The following is a 23,559-nucleotide window of genomic DNA, read 5'->3' as shown; positions in this document are numbered from 1 at the left end:
AGTCTCATTAGCCTGTCCTTTCGTCATACATGTTTCTTTTGTTTTTCAACATTTATCCACTTAAACATTGTCGGTGTAGGAGTGGTGCTTCCACCACTTTTCGAGTACGACATTCTACACATAACTCAAAGCTCAGTTTTCATTCTTTTGATGATTATCTTAAATTTGTGCCCTCTAGTTACCAACATGCCAACCACTAAGAATTGACTATTCTTACAAAAAAACTCTCATTTTTAATGCTAACTATTTCTATTCTATTGAAAGCAGCCTCATTTTCTCATATCTCTTCACCTAACTAAAGTCTCTCATTCTTCATATCTTCTTGATGAATCTCTTCTGTACCCACTTCACGCTTTGACATTCTCCTAAATCAAAGTGTTCAATACTGCAAATTGTATTAAAATTCTGGGTGGATCAATCATTGCTCCTGTTATTTTTGTGCTCCATGCTCCTATTTATAAAACTTAGAAAGTCACAAGCTTTCTTTTCAAACACAGTTATCAACTTGTTCTCTCACTTTTGAAAGTTTGTACATGTGAACTATTGCAACTCTTTACATTCTATCATTACTCTGTTTTATCACTTTACAATTCTCTTGTTAAATTTGACCTGACATCAATTTACACAATCTACTAACCCTTGGATATATTATGCAGTCCTGGTCTTTATTTGTGTGTCATCCCTTATGTCCCCCAGTGCAGATTTAATGCCCTCCTTCCCCTCACCCCGGGATCAGGCTGAGGGGGGGAGGGGGGAAGAGGAGGGGCATGGAAACTCCACCTGATTAAATCAGGGCAGGGGTAGGTTAATGTCAGCCTTCTTGGCTGGCTAGGCCAAATGAGGCCCTTATGTAGTCATTAAGGGGAACCTGGGGGCATCATTCAGTTGCCGCTGCGGGGCTGCTATACTGTTTGGATACTCTATGCCCCATGAATTGCCCTGCTGGCGGCAAGAGTTGCCCCAGTGGAAAGAACCACCCGCCCTACATACCAGCATCTCCTTGCTGGGCCTGTCCGGCTGATCCTGGCAAGTTCCTCCATGGCCTTTCCTCTTTCTGGCCCTCCAGCAGTACCACCAGGGGCACCATTGGTACAGAGGAGGAGGAGTTCTCAGTCTGAAGATCCTGACAGCAGACAGATAGGTGCCTAATTAGGGCGGCACGGTAGCACAGTGGTTAGCACTGCTGCTTCACAGCTCCAGGGACATGGGTTCGATTCCCGGCTCTGGTCACTGTCTGTGTGGAGTTTGCACATTCTCCTCGTGTCTGTGTGGGTTTTCTCTGGGTGCTCCGGTTTCCTCCCACAGTCCAAAGATGTGCGGGTTAGGTTGATTGACCATGCTAAAATTGCCCTTAGTGTCCTGGGATGCGTAGGTTAGAGGGATTATGGGGGTAGGGCCTGGGTGGGATTGTGGTCGGTGCAGACTCGATGGGCCGAATGGCCTCTTTCTGTGCTGTAGGGATTCTAAGATTCTAAGAATTAGGATCTAATCCTACTGGGGCTCTTGAGAATGGCCATAGCAGAATTTCCATTGGCTCTCTGGATGGTTGACGGGGCCATCACCACAGCTATTAAGTTCACTCTAATTTATCTATTAAAACAAGCAATGGTCTCATGGATTATGAGAACATCAGTAGGGAAGGGGGTTCTCATCCATTTTCATCCACTGACCACCTCGGTAGGACCAACTAGTCCTACCCCACCATCATGAGCATGCCACTGCAAACGTACTGCTTTTGAAGGGACACCAATGAGACTTCTCTAGTTCTAAGCTGCAGAGCTTCATTCTCATGGTGGTCTCCACGTTCAGTCCCACAAGTGTTGACAATGCAATCACCTGGTTGTTTGTTGCTGGCAATGGCAGGTGTCTCAGAGCTGAGTTGGCAAATCCAGGGTACTTCGACCTTTTGTGGAACCAAAAGTCCATCAAGCTTTTCTTGTGAAATAGTATCTTTAGACATTTGCTTGCATTTATAATGTCTTGTGCTGTTCATATGGGAGCCCATCTGATGATATGAGGTCACGGTAGTGGTAGGAATGAGCCTGTTCTCTTCTATGGCCTCAGTCGTGGCATTGGATGCCAGAGACTAATTTTGAATCAGCCCATGGATCATATGGAGGATCTTTGCAAACCACCAGTAATCTAGGGGTGAACCACTCACACTTCTAGAACCACTGTGCTAGAGTAGGTCAGAGACTAGATATTGTAGTGAGTACTTCACCTGCTAACTTCTGAAGGCCACTCTGCCACCTCTAAGGCACAAGTCAGAAGTCGGATGGAATATTCTCCACTTGCCCGAATGAGTGCAGATGCAACAACACACAAGAAGTTCAACACCAACCAGAACACTTGGCAGCCCTTCCAACAACTTAAACATTCTCTCCCTCTGGTGACTGCAGCAACTCACCAAAGCTTCTTTGACAGCAGCTCCCAAGCCTGTCATCTCCCCTGCCTTGAAGGACAAGAGTACCAGGTGCTGAGAATACTGTCACCTTCAAATGCTGCTCCAATTCACACACCATCGGGACTGACATATTTCAGCATTCCTTCTTATTGTTGACTCAACAGCCAGCAATTCCCAACTTAACAGCAACATAGAAGCATCTTCATCACATGGACTGCAGCAGTTCAAGGAGGGTCATCAATACCTTCTCAAGGGCAATTTGAGATGGGTAATAAATGCCATGTTGTGAGTGATAGTCAAATCTCAAAGGTTTTTAAAAAATATGTGGCCAGTCCAAAAACAACCATTAGCCACTATCCTTCATTTTTGTTTTTTCGCCAACTTCTCTTTCATACATATGATTTAATTTTAAGACTCTTTTTAAAATTGTTCCATTATAAATGTTCTCCGTTAATAAAAGTGTTAACTATATTTACTCATGCGTTAAAAGAGTAGACTGTAATTGTCATGTTAGTATTTGTATCGACGACAATATCAGGGTCTCTGAGTTAGGAAAGAAAAATTAAAATTAAGATTCAGGGAGGAAGGAAAGAGGCAGGAAGAAATGCATGATGACTTTAAATTTATATACTCACATGACAGCCCAGCCCAAGTAGACTAATGTGCTCCCCCAGTACATAGGGTTCTCCATTACATTAAAAGGAAATGTCAATATCTTGGCCTCCATCAAGACTCCAAAATAGTCTCCTGTGAAAAGTATATGCTATTTTTAGTTGGCTTGTACAACCAATGCAAATCATTTCTTTACCAAAGGTAAGGTATGCTATGAGTTATACATAAATGTGATGATAATCCACTGCTAGAAAACCTATACTTGTATTACAGAATCACAGATTTATTACGGTGCAGGAGTTTGGCCCATTGTGTCCATACCGGATCTCCGAATGAACAATTCACCTATTGCCATCCACCCCTGATAACTATGCACGTTCTTCCTTTCCATTGAAACTGCCTCCACCACATTCTTAGGCAGTGCATTCCAAGTTTCCTTTACAGTTAGGTAAGTAAGAATATGCATTTGTATAGTGCCTTTAGCAAAATCCTTGTCTTAAAGTGCTTTACAAGCAGTGAAGTAATTACTTGAGGTGAAGGCACTGCTGTAATGGTTGAAAACATGGCAGTTAATTTCTGCACGGCAAGATCGCACAAACAATAAAATAAATGATCTGATAATTGGTCTCAGTGATGTCTGTGGTGAGATAAAATATTGGACAGGACCTGAAAGACCTGCTCTTCTTCAAAATAGTGTCATGGGTTTTTTATATCTACCTGGGAACGCAAATGGGGGGGGGGGGGGGGGGGAATGGTGGGAGCTGAGGGAGATTGATGTAGAAATCCATAGAGAGAAAGCAAATTTGTGGATATTTACCCTAACGCCAATTCAGGATAAGTTACTTTCAATGCAAGAGGCCGTATATCAGCCTTAAGACAGAAGAAAGCCAGCTAATGGTGATAGTGGAGCTAAAGGTGGGTGACATCACATCCATTGTTATAGCTCAATTTACAGCCTGTCACTTCTGTCATCCTCACTGCATTTTATATCTATATGGCATCAAGTTTAGAGCATTAATTTAATTTTACACTGCTTCTTAATTTACTGTCACATACACTAAAACATTCAGATCTATGATTCATTGGCTCACAGCTGCAGGAGGCCAATTGCACTAGTGATAACTCCTAGCCTGAACGGCATATGAGACACTTTGCTTTAAATCTGCAAGTAGCACAAGACAGACTTGCCCTTGCAGTTTATGACACCTGAACTACCTGACAAATTTACTGCCTTATAATGCAACCTCAATCGCTTTTCTGTCCTTTCTATAATGAGTGAAAGTACTTCACACAATCTGTCAAGCAGCTGGGATTCTGAGGTAATACTGCTACAGATTCTTACATCACTCTGAGCTATTCGATTGAAAAAGATTACTGTTAATAGTCTTATGTTATAAAACAAAATATCAAGGTGTCGTTGAAACTAGCTGCAACTTAGTTCACAAGTCTGTTGTGTGGCACTTTGTCAAGTGCCTTTTGGAAGTCCATGTGCACTACAGCAAAGACATTACCCTCATCAATCCTCTCTGCTACCTCATGAAAAGCTCACGTGACTCAGTTAAACATTAATAAATCCATGCTGGCTTTCCTTAATGAACATGCATTTGCCCAAGTGACTATTAATATTGTCCTAAATCATCGTTTCTACGAAGCTTCCCCATCCTTCAAGTCACCGGCCTGTGGGACATAACCGCACAGTCAGAGAGGGGCGGGCTGAAACTGGCAGAAAATTCTGGAAACGGCCTGCCAGTCTGGCAGAAATTGTTTTAGTATTTTTTCTTTACAAATTTGAAAACATGTTTACACTGAAACAGATTTTTAAATCCTTTAAAGTGTTTGCAATGATCATCATTGAGATAAAGATTCAGAATAGTGGGCAAAAGCTCATAATTGAGCTATTTTCCAAACACTAATTTGCTGCCACGTTTGGATTACTTGTATCAAAAACATCTCTGTGATGTTTGCACAAAGTGCCTTCAAAGCACAGCAACAGGAGAAGGCTATTCAGCCCCTCAGGTCTGCTCCAGCATTCAATAGATCATAGCTAAACTGTACCTCAACGCCACTTACCAACTTAGCTCCAGAGCGCTTGAAACCCTTATCTAAAAAAAATTATTCAATTGCCTAGTCTGAAGATCTGGGGGGGGGGGGGGGGGAGAGAGAGAGAGAGAGAGAGAGAGAGAGAGAGAGAGAGAGAGAGAGAGAGAGGGGGGGAGGAAATTCCAAATTTCTATTATTCCTCGTGTGAAAAAATGTTTCTGATTTTGCTAATGGTTAGCTTTAAATTTAAGGTTGCGTCCCCTTGTTTTTGATTCCGTTACCTGAGGATATAGGGGGCAGGATTTCAATTGGAAATTCCCACCCAAAGTGACGACATATGTTTTTTATGCAGCAAGTGGTTTGGATCTGGAATGCGCTGCCTGACAGTGTTCAAAAGGGAATTGGTTCATTATCTGAAAAGGAAAGATTTACAGGGCTAGGAGTAAAGGCAAGGGGGTGGCATGCAGTAAATGGCTCTTGCAGCGAGCCGGCACAGACACAATGGGCCAAATGGTCTCCTTCTGTGCTGTAACCATTCTGCAAAAATATGACCCTGGAAGTGAGCAAAGCTTTATAAAGCCCGTGAACAAATTGTAAAGCCAGAAGCAGGGAGTTCCTTCACAACAGAACTAGCTCAATTGGTAGATAAAGTGACTCCTAAATCCCAGAGTTGTGGTCTTGAACCCCACACTGCGTGACAGATTTTTTTGGTTAAAAGATATTCAAAATATGTTTTTATTGATTTTTGCCAGCTCATTAAACGATTATAAATTGAAAGTAGGGGTCGAATTAACATCCCTCATTGCCAGAATGCGCTCCAATCTGGATTTGTTCCAAGATTGGTTTGCTTTTGATAAATAGCTTTTTTACTTCATTATTTATTTTTAAATGTAAATCCACTTCCACTCTTACTTTTTCCAAATGTGCTTTATTTATTTTATCTTTAAAGAATCATTGAACCAGTTCCCTAATCCAGACAAATTGACTATGATGCTACTGACTGCATCTGCACATGCGCAATAATGCACCTCCTAGTATTGTGTTATCAATAAATCCAGTCTTGGGGAGAAAGCATTTCAGGATCAGAAGAGCCAAGGTGTAGAAAATGATAAACAGGTACTTCAACACACACATAGTTCTGATTTGCATGCAGACTATAAGTATGAAAATAACAATTCAAAAATCTCTGAAAGTTGCTTAAACATAGGTGGAAGGGCGAGATGAAATCATGCGAAAAGACAAGTAGTCAACAACAAGATGCATATTTTAAAACTGAAATTAAATGTGCAAGTAATTAAATTTATCCACGTGGCATCCAAGGAAAATAGAACTGAACTTTTAACTTTCTATTGCTGTTCAAACTTGAACAAAAGTGCACTGCCTGAAGTAAAAGGATTATATTCGCATAAAATCTCCAAAAACAAATGGGCTAAGCCAGCTCCAGAAAAGAGGCGCACATACTTGAACAGTTTGTACTGTTCAGTTGAGATCGACAGAGATCAGGGAAACAAAACCTGACGGGGTGAAAAACAAGCTGTCACTTTGCAAACTTCCCGTTTTGTGCAATCAACAAACGACCAATTTCACATTTACAAAACACCGTGGATGCTGGAGATCCGAAATAAAAACATGCCGGAAATACTCCACAGGTCAGGCTGAAACTGTGGAAAGAGAAACAGAGTTAGCGTTTCAGCTCAATGACCTTTCAGCAAAACTGAAAAATGTTAGAAATAGTGCTAGAAAAATTCAGCAGGTCTGGCTGTATCTGTGGAGGGAGAAACAAGAGTTAAGCTTTCGAGCCCAATTGGAACGCAAATGTTAAGAGATGAAAAACGTCCGATATGGAACAGGCAGGTACACAGGCTGGGTTGTTGGAAGTTGATTTAAGCTCCCAGAATATGTCCAGAGTGAGCAACCATCAGTGGTATCTCAAAAAGAGATTCTAAACAGTGGAGCAGCAGAAGAGTGAAGCACCCCAATTCCAAACTCCATTATAGAGGCCAAAGACCGTGCTCATGATCAGAGTACCTGTGCATCTTCAGTCCCAGAGCCTCAGTCATACCCAAGTATTCTCTTTGCACAATGTCACACAAGCAAACATAACCTGGCAGCACATTTAATGTACGTCTGTAAAATATTAACACTTGAAATTTCACATGAGCACAATATTTTAAATATGCGTTACAGAATCATACAGCACGGAAGGAGACCATTTGGCCATCATGACTGTGACAACTCTCTGAAACAGCTGATAACACCCCCCCCCCCACTACTCTTTCTCCATAGTCACACAATTATCTCATTTTTAAGTACAGTGAATTTCAGATCATAACAAACTGTTGAATAAGAAAGGTTCTCATCTTTACTCCAGCAGTCTGCCAATTACCCTAAATATTGCTGAAAAAGACACATGCTGTCAAAGCTTTTCATCTTGCACTCTTCAGGACAATTCACAAGAATACCAAATTGTAAAGGGAACAACAATTTATATTGCAGGAGTTGGCTGGCAAGTGGATTCTGATTGGTAGAGGAGTGCATTGCCATGGAGAATGCACCGGTTAACTGATAACTGATCATTAACTGCCAAGCTTTGTTTAAATTCAAACCAGGCAAGCTGACTCTGATTGGTCAAGACAAGTTCATTCCCGAGGGAATGAACCAGGGACTGGCTGTTGCCTATTTTGTTGTAATGTGTGTACGTGTTCCTTCTGTCTGCAAAGGGCAGGGCTCCGTGTGTGAATATATATGGTTTTTAGCTTGTCTAAGGGCAGCACGGTGGCAGTGGTTAGTACTGCTGCCTCACAGCGCCAGGGAACTGGCTTGGGTCACTGTCTGAGTGGAGTTTGCATGATCTCCCCGTGTCTGCGTGGGTTTCCTCCGGGTGCTCCGGAGGAAACTGTGGTTTCCTCCCACAGTCCAAAGATGTGCAGGTTAGGTGAATTGGCCATGCTAAATTCTCCCTCAGTGTACCGAACAGGCGCCAGAGTGTGGCGACTGGGGGATTTTCACAGTGACTTCATTGCAGTATGAATGTAAGCCTACTTGTGACTAATAAATAAACTTTTTAAAAATAGTGAGCCACACTGCGAGCCCAACTGATAATCTTAAATTGGTTACCATTATCTTAAACCTATGTTTCCTGGTTACTGACTCTTCAGCCAGCGGAAACAATTTCCCCTTATTTATTCCATTAAATCACTTTATGACTTCGAATGTCTCTCCTCACAACAGAAGTCTCTTGTCTCTGGTACCATTCTGATAAATCCCCTTTGTACCCTCACCAAGCTCCTAAAATTGTTGTACAATGAATGGATCTCAGTTGGGTGGCCTGTATGCTTTCAAAAAAAAAACAGCATTCTTTAAATTTAGTTATTTTCTGAACAAATAAGTTTGGGATTAAATATTTGCACAAATTTCACAATATTTGTAACTCCCGGCAGATTAATCAATCAGTGATTCAAACAATAGCAACAGAATATTATTAGTTCTATGAACCTGGATTTTTAAACCACAATTTATTTTCACTTGATGAAGTGATCACTATAATCCCAAAAAGTGTGAAAGCTTTAACTTTGCATTGGATCTGAAAAGAAAAGAATGTTGGATTGCTCAATCTAATGTAGCTGTTGAGGAGTATTCTTTACAAAAGAAAGATCGTTGCACCCGCAATCTTGTAGGTCAGAGCAATACAGCTCGATAGCTGTCACTGTGTGTCGCAGGAACAGTTGGCTATTGATTGTGAAGGCTGCTTAGTAAAATATGTGTATTTTACACTTGGCCAAAGAGCCCTGAGACAATTCACAATAAATTCGCAGAAATTCTGAACACAATGTTATTAAATAGTTTTTAATTCTCTTGGCATTAGAAAACAATGATTTAGAATAAACATGTGTTCACTAACCTCTATCCTTATTTGAACATTACCATATGTTTACAGGGAAGCTCTGCAGGCAATGAAACCCATACATAAGAAAAAGAGGCATGCATTTTAATTTGCTATTTCTTTGGATTTTATGCTTTGACCAAAAAGGTGTTAGTAAAGCAATGATCAAAAAAAATGGCACAAACTGCTTTTGTATTTTTTCTTTGTAAGTCTAAAGACACTTTTATACTGAATCAAATTTCAAATGCTTAAAATGATCATCATTGGTATATAAAGGAAGCAATGGCAGAGGTCAAGCCTTTTACTGAGCTACTTTGCAAACATCATCTTGCAGTTAGACTTTGGATTACTTGCGTCATTAAAACCATTGTAATGTTCACAGCATTGCAATTGGACACTATTTGGCCCCTTGGGTCTGCTATGGCATTCAGTCCGATCAGTGCAGATCTGCCCTTTAGCTCCATTTACTCATCTTTACTCAGTATTCCTTGGTATCATTATCAAACAAAGGCCTGTCAACCAAAATAGTGAAAAGTTCCAACTGTCCTAGTATTCACATTCTTCTGTGGGAGAAATGGTGAATGAGTAAAGATGGTAAAGTACATTACCAGCTGCGCTGGAGTCAATTTGTTTTTTCCCTCCGAGGCTCCAAGTGAATCTTCTCCGCTTTGCTAGTTTGTCACACTTCCATCTCCTTCCCACAGCCTTCAAATATTCATATGTTCCCAGAGTCTGATAACTATCTTTAATTGCTTTGCTTTCTCTGAAAAAGTTATCTCCATGTTCTGCTTAAGTGCTTACCAGGTCCATCTATTTATTTTTCCCACGTATGTGTAGTATGAGTGTGTACATGCAAGTGCATTCTGTTTGCCTCTGCCTTTCTCAATGCAATGATATCCCTCAGTCTCGATAAAAGACCGAGTCCAAAATATTTTCTCATCTGTTCTCTCCAGATGCTGCCTGACCTGCTGTTTCCAGCATTTTTTGATTTGCTTCAGATTTCCAGCATCTGCAGTTTCTTGCTTCTTGTTTCACCAGCCGCGTGATCAACAACAGCAATAGGACATTTCAACTTATGGACTTTCAGTTATAGCAACTTTATTCTTTGCCAGTTCACATTTTGATGGAGGGTTCGCTAGAGATTTAACAGCTTATTGCTTAGATAATATTGCTTGGATTTTGCTCTGAACAGCAAACTCATGGTGCCAGCCGCTTGTTGCATTTGCATGGGGTTACTAAGGGCATTTGCATGGCTAGTTCCTCTCATCTAACCAGCCAAAAAGCAGAGTGCCCTCCACAGGGATCTTTAACCTCTACTAATTCAGGGATAGGACTTTTAACCACATGTGTCATTTTTATTATGGCCATCAAATCTCTCTAGCAATGAAAATGACCTTTTCTAAGTGCGGAGTCCCACTCCTGTATTAACACAATTGTGTACCTACTTAACAATCAGAATGAAGCAGCAGCAGAGTCAGAAACAGGAAGCAGGAGTTAAAATGTTGAATTTGATGTCAAATCACGTACAGAAAGCAAAATAAAACGGGTGATAGATGGGGATTTAAAAAATTAAAACAAATAAAGGGACAGTGCTAGGAGGCAATGCTAGGGGAGGGGGGGTGGGGGGGAGAGAATGGCAATAATACAGCAGAGAGGGCATTCACTGACATTCAAATGCACGGTAATAGTATTCCAGACCTTTACTTCATTGGTGAGGGGTGGGGATAACGGCCGTTTTGGAACTTCCGTTGGATTCTCTGATTCCCTCTGCCCCACCCGCCGAAAATAAGGGGGGAGGGGGAACCCCCAACTGTGAACAAAATAGTTGCCATGAGTTCTATATTAAAACAGTAACTGCACTTCAAAAACGCTTAATTGGCTGTGAAACATTTTGGGACACCCAAGGTCATGAAAGGTGCCATATAAATGCAATTCTTTCATGTTCTTTCTGAAAAGAGCATTGAAATAGACAGGCTCTATCTTTTTTCGAGTGAGTTTAGTTTGTAGCATAAGTGCAAAAACTCCATGTAATTCAATATATGTGGCCAGTGAGTCAAGTCAACAAGATGCCATTTCAAGGCAGCGTAGGGAGGGAACGGTGTCTCCAAATGAACAGCCGAGTTTTCACTCCATTGTCTGGCACTAAGTGGTTTGCGCCATCACTCTGGCACTGGATGGGGCACCTGATAGTGTCAGCAAGGCCAGTTCCACAAAGATTGGGTTGCATATTTAAACGGCGTCCTGAACTGTATTTAAAATAAACTTCCCCCCAACTCCCACAGACATGGAGCACCAGGGTGACCCGCCCCAAATCACAAGCAACAGGGCACTCCCCCAACCAACCCGGCGAGCATTAGCCCACTCTCCCCTCCCCCTAAACAGGCATCGGCCCAGGTACCCATCCTCATGGGCTCCCTCCACCACTATGACCACCACACATTAGGGGCCCAATGGGGATCCCCAGAGGGCCTGCCCACACTGGTACTGCCCAAGCATGCCCCTCACCACTCGGGGCTATACTTACCTGTGTGCCCCCAGCACGTTTTTGAAAACCAATAATGATTCGCACTGGCGTGATGTCCAGCCGGCTGGGAGGAACGATACGGAGAGGGCGGAAGATGAGGTGTTAAGCTCCCTAATGATATTTAAATATATTGTAATATATGCTAATCTGGCTCACCCCCACCCACCCCCACACCCCGGCATGAACCTGATCACATCATTGGAGGGGGACAGGAAAATTACATTTGGAAATCTTGCCGGCGCAAATCTGTTTTTGGACTTGCGCTATTTAATGGCAATTATGGGATTTGTGCCTGTAGCTAGCGGGGCAGCTAAATCACAACCAGTGAGTATACCTACAGCACCCTGCCCGTAACAAATCTTCAGATTGGATCCAGACCAATTATCTTTGATACATCACTGAATGTCTTTTGAAAATCATAAACTATTTGGGCCTAGAAATTATATTTTCCGAAAACGGTAGCACTCCTTCATCAGGTGGTAAATGCTGTAAGCATCTGGTATGGTGGGCAGCAAGTACATGCACATTACAAGTTGCACCTCCTGCCCTGCTGCTCAAGGCCACAAAATCAGTGTGAAATGTCCACACCCTGAAACAGGCATTAGGAACTTTGCATATGCAAACAAGGGCTGAATGTCTGTTGGAGGCCCCACCATGAGATTGGTTTGCTCTAAGGTAGCTGGGGTCAGTGCCACTAGATCTACATGAGACCGAACAGGTTGTCCTTAAATGGAGTCAACCAAGGAAGGGTTCCAAAAAATACTTGCCTAAAATGGAATCGGAGGAACAGGATTGCCTCCATTGTTGTTACCCAGTGCCATTATCTCCATTATCTGGTCAACTCCTCGCTCTGGGTTATCTCTATTCCCTCCGGTTACTGTCACTTCCTAGTGTACCTGATGCCAGCAGCGATCCAATCGTTAATCGCTCTTTGCCAAAAATAGACACACCTGAATTTCTAGGTCACCGTACTTTGAACCAACTTTGTAAATTTTGATTGTTGATCGAGCACAATGAAATTAATTCTTAAAGAATTATGAATTTATATTAGATTAAGGATGAACAAAGTCTTTCTTACAATTCACATTATGGTGCACAAATCCTTATACTCATCTTTCAAATTGGTGTTTTGATAAGACAATCTCCTTATATGACTCACACAGCTGTAATGCTCCAATGAATAGAATTAATGTTTCAGTTCTACAAAAATACTTGGTTGATACCAGGTATAACATGCAGTTGAAATCTAAAACATTAGGCCTGCTCTGAGTCACTGCCTCTTGTTATAAATTGTCCCCTACTTAATATTGCCAGCTTCGTGCAGCATTAAGCAAACTTGCAATTGTGAGTTGGCAAGACCATAAACTGAAGATGCTTCTGCAGCAATGATGGGCAATGTTAACTGCAAAAACACAATTTTTCAGTGTTCTGGTCCATCATTTCCCCAGAGCATCATTTCTCCAAGAATCTACTGTAAGTCTTAAGTTTTAAAATCCAGAAAGACCATTAGCTGGCTTGCTTGCTCTGGCACTGTGAAAGGGCTGATCTGGCCCAAATTTCCAATAGGAATCCCTGCAATTTAGGCTTCGGAAAAGCAGGCTTGGAGAACTTAGTTAACAGCACACTTGGCTGGGGAATGGAAAGCCTGGCCAGGGAGCAGGTCTTAAAATGCTGCTGTCAGCCATTGAAGGGCCAATTACTGAGGGGAACCAATTATGGTGGGGAAGTTTATCATCATGACACAGGACATGTGGGCCGCGATGTGCAGTTGGAAGTACTGCTGCATGGAGAACACGGTCCTAGTTGGGTCTGAGGATCATCCACCAGTTGAAGCACAGGTATGAGGCACAGATTGCTGATCATGTTCCAGGTTTCAGGAGAAAAGCTATAGTAAGTATGCTGCTTCCTGTTAGACTAATTTCCTTTGGTGCCTAGGAAGAAGAGCATGAAAGCTTCATGCCATGGTAACCTTCATCATCCCTGTTCCTGATGTATCTGCAGGTCACCATGCTATATCTTTGTAGACTTGTGAAGGGCAGGCAAAAAGGAGATCTCCTCTGATGTCCATGTACATGCCGGGGAGTTGGGGTGTTGCAAGGGGGTGGAGTGGTTGGCATGTGTTGGGGGCGGGGGGGGTGGGTGCTCTGTAAATGTAGGTACTAGGATTGTGATAGGCATGAACAGACCACTGAGTCTGTGCGTCTATATTTGCTGCCTCCTTGTCATCATTTCAGTTGCCCAGCATCAATCAACATCCATTGCAGCAAGTCAGGAAACTGCAAAAGGATTGCAGAGAAGCCAGCAATAATAACAAATAACAAACGCATAAGGAAAAAATGTAGCAACAAGTATTAGAAAGAACAGGAAAGCATTCAATGCCCACCAGCTATCTATTTTAAAAGGCCTGTTTGAGTAGTCTCACACCTGGAAGGCCAAGTGTATCCATACAAAATGGAAATCTGGGCAAGAGGTAGCATTGGAATAAGGCTCACAAAAGCCTTGAACATCCCTAAATTATAATCATACGCCAACCCTCAACCAGTGCCTCTGAGCTTCCACGTGCCATGAACAGCCTTGGAAAATTACAGCTGAAATGTCATTGCATTTGTTCAATACTTCAAACATGAAAGTTTGTTTCCCGACCTTTTGCTTGAAGCTCGTAAATTTCTTTGATATTAGATGACACCAGCCTTTAGCGGGACTAATCTTATGGGCTTAGCATTAATGATGCAGACTTTTTAAACGGCTGTTTTCAAAGAACTGCTGTGCATCCTTATCCAATCAACTATAAGCTAGCCGTAATAGCAATACTCTGTAATTATCTTCTGCTCATTAAAAACGGAGGCTGATAATTGGTGAATTCAAATAACAATTGCTTAATGGTGCTTTTCACTTCTGACATATTATTAATTCACTAAATTACATACAAGGTTTAAGCAAATGTGAAGTCGCCCAAATTGGGTAAATATCCTTATGAAATACTGATGAGCCAGCTTCCCAGAACTTGTTTTAATATGTTTACTGCCCAGTGTTTGCACTCCGTTTCCTGACGCACAAGCTCATGGATTCAAGTCTCATTTCAGAGGCTTAACAAAATCTTATTACGGCACCTCAATACAGTACTGAGAGGGTGCTACACTGCTGGAACTGTCATGTTTTGGATGAGACATTAAAGTAAGTCTGCCCTCCCAGGTGAACATTAAAGTTCCCAGGATATTGTTCGAAGAAGAGCAGGGGAGTTCTCAGAATCCAACATGCATCTCTCAACCATCACTTAAAACTGATTAGCTGGGCCAAGATTTCCAGGTTCTGTCTGCGGTTGGACCGGAAATTCTCACCCAAAATCAACGGACATTTGGCTGCCCATCTGACTTTTCCATCCCGCCTGCAATGAGCGGGACAGGAAAATCGCAGCCCTGGTTATTTATTGAATTGCTGTTTGTGAGACCTTGCTGCTGTAAAGATGCAGTTGCACTCAGGTTCAAGGTTTGCGGGTACCAACTGACCAATCGAAACTGGGCACAATGTGACCAAAGCTTTGCAAGGAGGCCAGACATCAGAAGGCAAGGACATTCTGGGGAGACAAAAGTCAATCAAGCTGGTGATCAGCACAATGTGTTTGTCCACAGGATGAAACTACTGATAAGCAAAGTTGTGATGTCCAGCATTAATTCTGATAAGAAGATACACAAAAGCATTGAGAATGTGGGAGGTCCAAATCACAAGGACTCAGAGCTGATAATATCAGTTGGGCTGGAATCAGAGGAGGAAGTCTTTTAAAACCAGACAGATGTATGTGTCTCGCTCTTAAGGAACATTCCAGAATGGCCTTGGCACTGTTTCAAAACAGATAGATGATGTGCATTTGATTAACTAGCATCCATCTCACTCAAAAGGAATATTCCGACGTGCCCCACCAAAGATATGAAACTTGAGGGACATGTACAATATGGTCAACAGAACGAGGAAAAAGAGATGCAGCAACTTGATTGAAGAGAACTTTCAGCCACAATATTTTTAAGCTATTCACTCTATATCCATAGAATCCCTATAGTGCAGAAGGAGATCATTCAACCCATCGAGTCTGCACCGACCGCAATCCCAACCAGGTCCTATTCCCATAACCCCACGTATTTACCCTGCTAATCCTCCTGACACTAGGGTCAATTTATCATGGCCAATCAACCTAACCCGCACATCTTTGGACTGTGGGAGGAAACCGGAGCACCTGGAGGAAACCCATGCAGACGCGGGGAGAATGTGCAGACTCCGCACTGGCTCTGAACGATAAAACAGGTCAAACAATAAATTGAATTTGGAAACTATCTACTATCATAGGCTGGGCTTTTCTGACCCTACCTGTGGGCGGGATCTTCTGGTCCTGCCAAAGGTGACCCCCCTCCCACTCTCATAGCGGGTTCCCCAGTGATACAGCTAGCGAGCAATGCAAATGGTCATTGACTGTGGCGGGACTGGAAGATCCCATCGGTGGCCAATGGCGAGATTCCTTCACCACTGGAAAACCCGCCACGGGGGCACCGGCAAATCCTGACCGTAGACAATTTTGTAATCCTGGAGTAAAATAATTTGTATAAGAACTGGGCGGATTTTTACCTTGCACTGCGTACAAACTGGTTGCTGTGGTTCCTGCATTTAATACAATGACTACACCTTGAAATGTACTTGATTGATTGCGATGTCCCGACGTTGCGAAAAGTACTATAGAAATGCAGGCCTTTACTTTCTTTAATATACAACCCATTGTATAATGCTCATATTGCACAAAATTAGAAACTCGAGAATAGTCAGTAAGAAGAAAATGGTCAGCTGGAACAGGAAATGGAGGCAGCCACAGAGGATGTGGGAAGGACAGGGAGTTATCACTGGCGAGATTCTCTGGCCTCCCAGCCGTGTGTTTCCCATTGATGTCACCCCACACCGGCGGGAAACCCGCGGGCAGGGGTGCGCTGCCAGCGGGGCCGGAGAATCCTGCCGGCGTGAACAGCCGGAGAATTCTGGCCCATGTCTTTTAAATTGTCGGATCCAGATTTGATCTCTAATCCACACTGAAGTGCATGTTAAGTGCGTTATAAGACGGCATTATTGACCAGTCACTCATTTCATATTCATTTAAAGGGTGGTGAATTAAGGTGAGAGGTGAGTCACATGGTGCATAACCACAAGCACGAACCCGCTGGCTCAAATGGCCTTGTTCTACGTACTATCGTGGTCTCATTGCTGTAGTTTCTCCTCTCAGTCAAGCACTCTGCTGTGCACTGCAGGTGATTTTTCAATCTAACACAGCTCAGTGCACACTATCTCACACTGCCTCTGCAGAGCTTGTTGGGTATCTGCTGGAGGCTGTGAAACCAAGAACAGAACAACATGATAGGCAGGGATGGTTTCAAGCATTAACTATAAAATAAAAGTGTGGAGTAGAAAGAAAGTTGTGGCACAGTTACTTAAATGTGAATCAGTTAACTTTATAGTCTCTGGTTCAGTATTCTGCCATTGCCCTACACTCTATGAAACAAACGTGTGAGTACTCATGACTGCTCTTATGAGTTTGGCCTAAACAACAAGTCCTTTCATTCAGGGCTGGCAAATAGTTCCTACTGCAAGAGGCTGGTCCATTATACCAGTTTATCTCCTCCCAACACCTTCCAAAGAAGTAATGACTTGCTGGGATATTATTGCACAAGGAGCCGGTCACTGTGTGCGAGCTCTGACAGCCAAGTACTAGCAGGCCACTTAGCTGGGAATGGGGACGATACAACACAGCATTACAATGGGAGTCCACCTGCATCTTTCCAGAAGGTGTTGATACTGACTAGACTCATGGCTGATTTACTATCTCCAAGTCCAGAGTGCCAGGGCTTTTGTTTTTGAGTTCCCAACCAAAGATCAGCTCACTGAATACAGACTATCGAATCTGGGGCTTTCACTGGCCTACTTTCACTGCCTAAATCAGCTGAGCCATGCAGATTATCTGAATGAAACTGTTTAACAAAAGCAATGCATATATTCACAATGTGGATCTGGAATTCTAAAGTCTGTGGTTGAAATTAATACCTCTAAAGAAAAAGGTGCAAATATCTATATATTAGAATATTTGTATCTAGTACGCATTTTCTGCTCGTCACACTTAGGGCTGCATTTAATTGCTGTGACGGTAAGCCTGTCCATGAGCAGAAGAGGAGTTGAACACTGTGTCATAGGCATTTCTGGAAGTCTCGATGGAATTAAATCCAAATCACACACTATACTGTTGGGTTGCCTGGCTCTTTTTGAACCACACTCCTGTCTCCAAGACTGACTGAATGGGCCCTGTTTTACCATTTTGATTCTAAGTGCTGGGCGGACTTGAAACTGAGTGTTTCAGATCCGACTTTTAGACCCGTTCTGGAGGCGCTCCCCACACACACTCTGCCTGAAAAAATATCAGCAATTCCGAATCATGCTGAAGCCTGTGGGCGGGGCTTAACGCGCCCGAAATCCTGCAGCTCCGATTGGCACCTCCAACTGCACGTATACAGAAAAAAAAAGAAAGAATGCGGCTCCCCTGCCACATCCCTCCCGGGCCGGATAATGCCTCCCCTGGGCCTCGCAGACATTCGTCCACCCCCACAACATTACTGACCTCCTTGTCCACCCACCCCTTCTGCTGCCCAGACTGATGGCGGGCCCCTCCCCGCCTTCCCCCCACCGATCTCAGGCAGAGTGGCAGCAGACCCCCCCTTCCCTCTCACTGATCTCAGGCAGAGTGGCAGCAGACCCCCCCTTCTCCACCCCCCCTCCACCGATCTCAGAGAGCCGTCGGACCGACCTTCTTCCACCCCCTCCTACTGATTTCAAGCAGAGAGCCATCGGATGCTCGGCACTTATTTCCTCAGGCTTTTGTGGAGCATTTCTGTTTTGCGCCGATTCTGGATGGACGAACATGGTGGTAAAGGAGGAAGTGCCGGTAAGGTTGGGCGTGCAGCCCATTATGTCAATTTAAATACATGCAAATGCATTTAAATGGCCGTCCCACCCATTTCGGGCGCGGTCCCGATCGGGGCCATTTTCGGGCCTTGGTAAAGGGGGAACCGGCGCAGAGACAGGCGTAGATCGCGCTACTCGCCTCACGCCCAACTTTACCAAGTTTTCGTGCCCAAAAGCGGGCGCAACTTGATGGTAAAATCGGGCCCAATGAGAGGGTTCCTCAGTACCAGCAGCGCCACCAGGAGCAGTGGTCAGTGCTGGAACTGCCAGAGGCCTGGGAGCAGGAGCAGCCATGGAGGTCCTGGAATCCAGGTAAATTAAGGTGCTTTGCCAGGCCCTGTCGGGCTGCCCCGGTGAGGGTGGTCAGGGGTCTTCTCACAGAGTGCCCTTTTTATGGGGCACAATGTACCCGATCCAGAGGTCTCCTACTGAGCCTGCAGGTAGGCTGATAGGGCATTCCTGGATGGCCTGCCTACATTGCATGGGTCCCCTTCCCAACTGTTGATAAGGGGTGAATCCCTAGGGCCTTAAGTGATCATTAATTGGCTATTTAAGGACATAAATTGGCCTAGAGAAAGGAAGGCAGACCTCGACCTGCTGCGGCCTGGTTGTAAACAGGGTACTCAGGAAGGCGACTGGTTGTCCATCCGACCCGATTAAACACTGCTTCCTTTACTTCCTAGCCTGCTCTTCAGGATGCAGGGGGAGCATTAAATTCCACTCTTACTTCCTGTGTCAAGACTCAGGGTGAAGCCCCTAAGAGAACTTTTCAATTGTGAGGTTTGTATGAATTTCCATTATAATAATTATTCATCTTGTAGACTTTCCAGAGCTACCTCCTAGTTCCCATCACAAGATATCTCCCTAAAGTTAATTTCAGATCCACCAACAGCCAGTTCATATTGAAGATTTATCTTCAAAAATGTACTGGCGATGGAGGTCTTGTGGTGCAGTGGGTAGCATCAGAGGCTCAGGGTTTAAGTCCCACCCCAGGACTTGATGGCCAAGAAAGGCACGTTCGTAATGCGGCCATGAAGTTGAGTATCAACTTCCAAATCCTTCCAACACACACCAGTTGCAGGCAGCAAGGCTGGGAGAGATTTCTGATCAGTATGTGATAGGAAGAAAGTTGGAGTCTACCATCACTATCCATACTTCAAGCCTACATCATGCATGTAAAAATAGACATTGCCACAGCAACTCGGGACTTCCTGTATCAACTGCGACAGGTCCTTAGTTCATAGTCTTTCTCTGCATTTTCTCATTGGTGCCATCTTTAGCTCCCACTTGGGCCTTGGAAAGTTCTTCCATAGCTGCCCATTCAGCCTTCAGCGTCATTCTGCTGTATTTGACATGTCGGTATTTGCTGTTCCTCATTCAATTTGGCCTGTGCTATCCAGTTGCTGTCCTGTCTCAGTTTTCCAGTTTGGTTGAGAGACCAGCTTTTCTCAGGCCACTGTAGGGCTGGGCAGTGATGAGTTGCAGTGGGTGGGGTGGAAGAGGACCAGACACCACCAGGTTGGCCAAATGGCCTCTTTTGCACTGTAGGGATTCTATTCTATGATATATTAAATGAACAAAGCCGTGTGAGATACAGTGAGATACAGCCAGAATAGCCAGCTGTGCTTAGAGTTGATATGCTTATCAATAAAATCTTCCCTGAACACAAAATCACTTCAGATAACAAATTTAAATAAAGATGTGGTCCAGTAAAAAGCAGTTAGATCCTACATAGTTCCTGGAGTAAATCTTAGGGAGGAAACCAATTTACTTTTGGAAGGTAGCCAACCAGGCAGCCATTTCAAAACACACAGTTTACAAAGAAAGTATTTAGGGCTGAATTTTCTGGCTTTTCCTGCCGGTGGGATCTTCCAGTCCCACTGATGCCTCCCTCCCCCCCACCACCAGCTTAAACCTGGAGACAGACATTCTGTATCTTCCATCCTTGTTTCAAGGCTTTTGTTCCCTCACCTTGGATTGTTTCCTGAAATCACTGCTGCCATTGTGTGTCTTGATGTGGAGATGCTGGCGTTGGACTGGGGTAAACACAGTAAGAAGTTTAACAACACCAGGTTAAAGTCCAACAGGTTTATTTGGTAGCAAAAGCCACACAAGCTTTCGGAGCTCCAAGCCCCTTCTTCAGGTGAGTGGGAATTCTGTTCACAAACAGGGCATATAAAGACACAGACTCAATTTACATGAATAATGGTTGGAATACGAATACTTACAACTAATCAAGTCTTTAAGATACAAACACACTATTTGTAATATGCATCTATTTGTCACACTATTTGTCACACTATTTGTAATCCCCACAGCCTGCCTGGACCTGCAGAGTTTCACTAGCTGTCCTGTCTGGAGACAATACACATCTTTTTAACCTGTCGTGATGCTCTCTCCACTCACGTTGTTTGTATCTTAAAGCCTGGATTAGTTGTAAGTATTCGCATTCCAACCATTATTCATGTAAATTGAGTCTGTGTCTTTATATGCCCTGTTTGTGAACAGAATTCCCACTCACCTGAAGAAGGGGCTTGGAGCTCCGAAAGCTTGTGTGGCTTTTGCTACCAAATAAACCTGTTGGACTTTAACCTGGTGTTGTTAAACTTCTTATTGTGTGTCTTGCCAGGATCCCTGTCAATAAAATCCTTCATTGTTAGTTTAGAATGGTCGGGAAACCTGGGGGGAGGTGATCATTGGCTTGCCCTGGGAAAAAGCAATGGTAGAAAATACAATTTAGTTGGGTTCGTACTCAACCTGAATAAGATAAAAATGTTCATCCAAGCCCTTTTTTCTGTGTGTGTGTGTGTGTGTGTGTGTGTGTGTGTGTGTGTGTGGGGGGGGGGGGGGGGGGGGCTGAAGTAGGAGTTGGGGTGGGTGACCACAGAACGACTGCGGAGGTTGCTGGGTGTGAAGGAAGGCTCTGTGCAAGACCCCCCACCCACCCCCACCCCCTGTGCTCCAGCACTGTTTTAAAATTAAAAGACATCCCTCTGGTCTTCACACTTCCCACCCCCACTCTCTATGCCCTAGCCATGCCAACCCATGTCCCTACCTACCCACCTTGGCTCCTCGCACCCCCAAGCCAACTTATTGCCAATTCATGCCAACATCCAGCACCCTTTCCCCTCACCCCTTTCATGCCAACTCACCTTGTATTATTGGACACTTCCAAGATAGCCTTGGTACTTCTTGGGCAGTTCCCTGACAGCTTCAATGAGCTTGTGAGTAAAATGTGCATAACCATGCTTCATTCTAACAATTCCAAAGGGTGCTTTCCCTCTCCCAAAGGGACCGTATCTCTCCAAAAGGTGTCCTGGGACCCTCTCCATATAGGGTACCATACCTTTCCAAAGAGGTACAATGGCTATCCAAAAAATCCACCAAGTTCCGACATCCTCTTACCTGGTCTAATCTGCACACTCTAGGATTCACACAGAGTTCAAAAATTGGAAGTCACTGAGGCAGCTGATGATTTAAATGGCCAGCTGCCCCTACGACTTTTGCTTCCACGAACCCTGGCCTGACTTCAGCCCCACCCTCGCGAGGATGGGAAACGCCGGGCTTGGTTAAGGGACTTACAAATTGTGTCCATTTTCGGGATTTTCGGCAGAGATCCACTCCGTTGTGGCAAAAATCTGGGCTGCTTCTCTTTGCATCCTCCTCACAGCTCACTTAGCCACCTAGCTTTGTATCATTGGAGTAGTTGGATACATCAACTGTAGTGGTAATGTTGGGAATCGCATTAGACAGGAAATCAGAGATGCATATGATAAAGGAACGCATCTGCGATTATGGGTGACTTTAATCAGCATATAGATTGGGTGAGTTAAATTAGTCAGAGTACAATAGAGGACAAATTTCTGGATTGCATTCGGGATGGTTTCCTGGACCAAAACGTTGAGGAACCAACAAGGAATAAGCCATCTTGGATTGGGTATTGTGCAATGAAAAAGGATTAGCCATGGTAAATGCGCAGGGTTATGGGGATAGGGCAGGGGGGCTGGGCAATATGCTCCTTCGGAGGGTTGGTGCAGACTTGATGGGCCAAATAGCCTCCTGTAGAGATTCTATGCTCCATAGTGTTTTCAAAGTGTATTTGCGAACATGCAGTTAAGTACATAATGGCTTCATTCAGTGGACCAGAAGTAGCTTTAAAAAAAAGCATTTGAATGACATGCACCATTATTAACTTGCAGGTCTTCTCAATTTAGGGCAAGAAAACAATAACATGTGAATTGCCACAAGATGTTGCCCAATTTGGGTTGATCTGGGATTAGCTTTGGGAAAACAGCGTCTCCGTGATCTGCATGATGTTGCTGCACTTTCTCATTAATACCCATTAAATTCACCACAGAACATTAAGCCTAAGTGACAGTGTATGCATCCTTTTAATGCCTCAATAACTGTTAATCATTGCCAATCAACCTCTCTTACCCAGAAAGCGAAAAATTAAAAGCGTGGAATCTCATTCCTTCAGGTGTTGGGGATTTTAAAAATGCTAAATTTTAAAATTAAAATTCTTTCCATACTTTTCATTTGTCTCCTTCTCTCTCTTAATCCAATCTTTCCTTCCTCGCTTTGCTACTCTTTCTAATTTAACAATGAATTTACTTACTTTAATTAACCCTCCTTCTGAGCCCTTCCTCTGTTTATTTCTGAATCTGTTACGTCTCACTGATTAAGTCCTGTTGGATCTACAGTTCACTAATGTCTGTGGCCCTTACCACAAGTTGTTGGCAGATTTGACAGCTAATCAGGTCTCACATAAAAGAACTACTTCGTGGCCAAACCTTTCAGTTGATGAGTATAGGAAAACTACCATGGTACGCTAGTGAGATCCCTCTATCCCAGCACATTCTTGGCCCGAAGTGCACTTAGACTTACAATAGTTCAACAAAATGTATTTCTGAACGTACTTTCTTGAGAACTCAATGAAAACAATTGGAGAAAAAAGCAGGAGAGAAAAAGAAAACACAAACTGGGTTATGGGAAATCAAAATAGCAACAGGACGACAAAAGACACAGGTAGTAGATACGTCATATGTTTTACAATGTGAAAAAGCCACAGGAGCACTTATAAACTTGCGGATACTTACTGCTGTGCTGTTT

At 43.6% G+C, this 23,559-nt stretch overlaps 1 protein-coding gene across 2 annotated transcripts in view; it reads right to left on the bottom strand.

Moving 5' to 3' along the window:
* Positions 1-23,559, bottom strand: part of pemt (phosphatidylethanolamine N-methyltransferase) — a 128,083-nt gene that overhangs the window by 14,607 nt on the left and 89,917 nt on the right. For both annotated transcript variants that reach the window (XM_078240062.1, XM_078240063.1), the window contains exon 5: positions 3,040-3,151. In XM_078240062.1, the coding sequence (XP_078096188.1) occupies positions 3,040-3,151 (112 nt within the window). The remainder of the gene's footprint in view (positions 1-3,039; positions 3,152-23,559) is intronic.

Source organism: Mustelus asterias, chromosome 23 (assembly GCF_964213995.1).
Source record: "Mustelus asterias chromosome 23, sMusAst1.hap1.1, whole genome shotgun sequence".
Taxonomy (NCBI): Eukaryota; Metazoa; Chordata; class Chondrichthyes; order Carcharhiniformes; family Triakidae; genus Mustelus; species Mustelus asterias.
The sequence above is the reverse complement of the archived record's forward strand: the minus strand, read 5'-3'. Positions and strand labels throughout refer to the sequence as shown.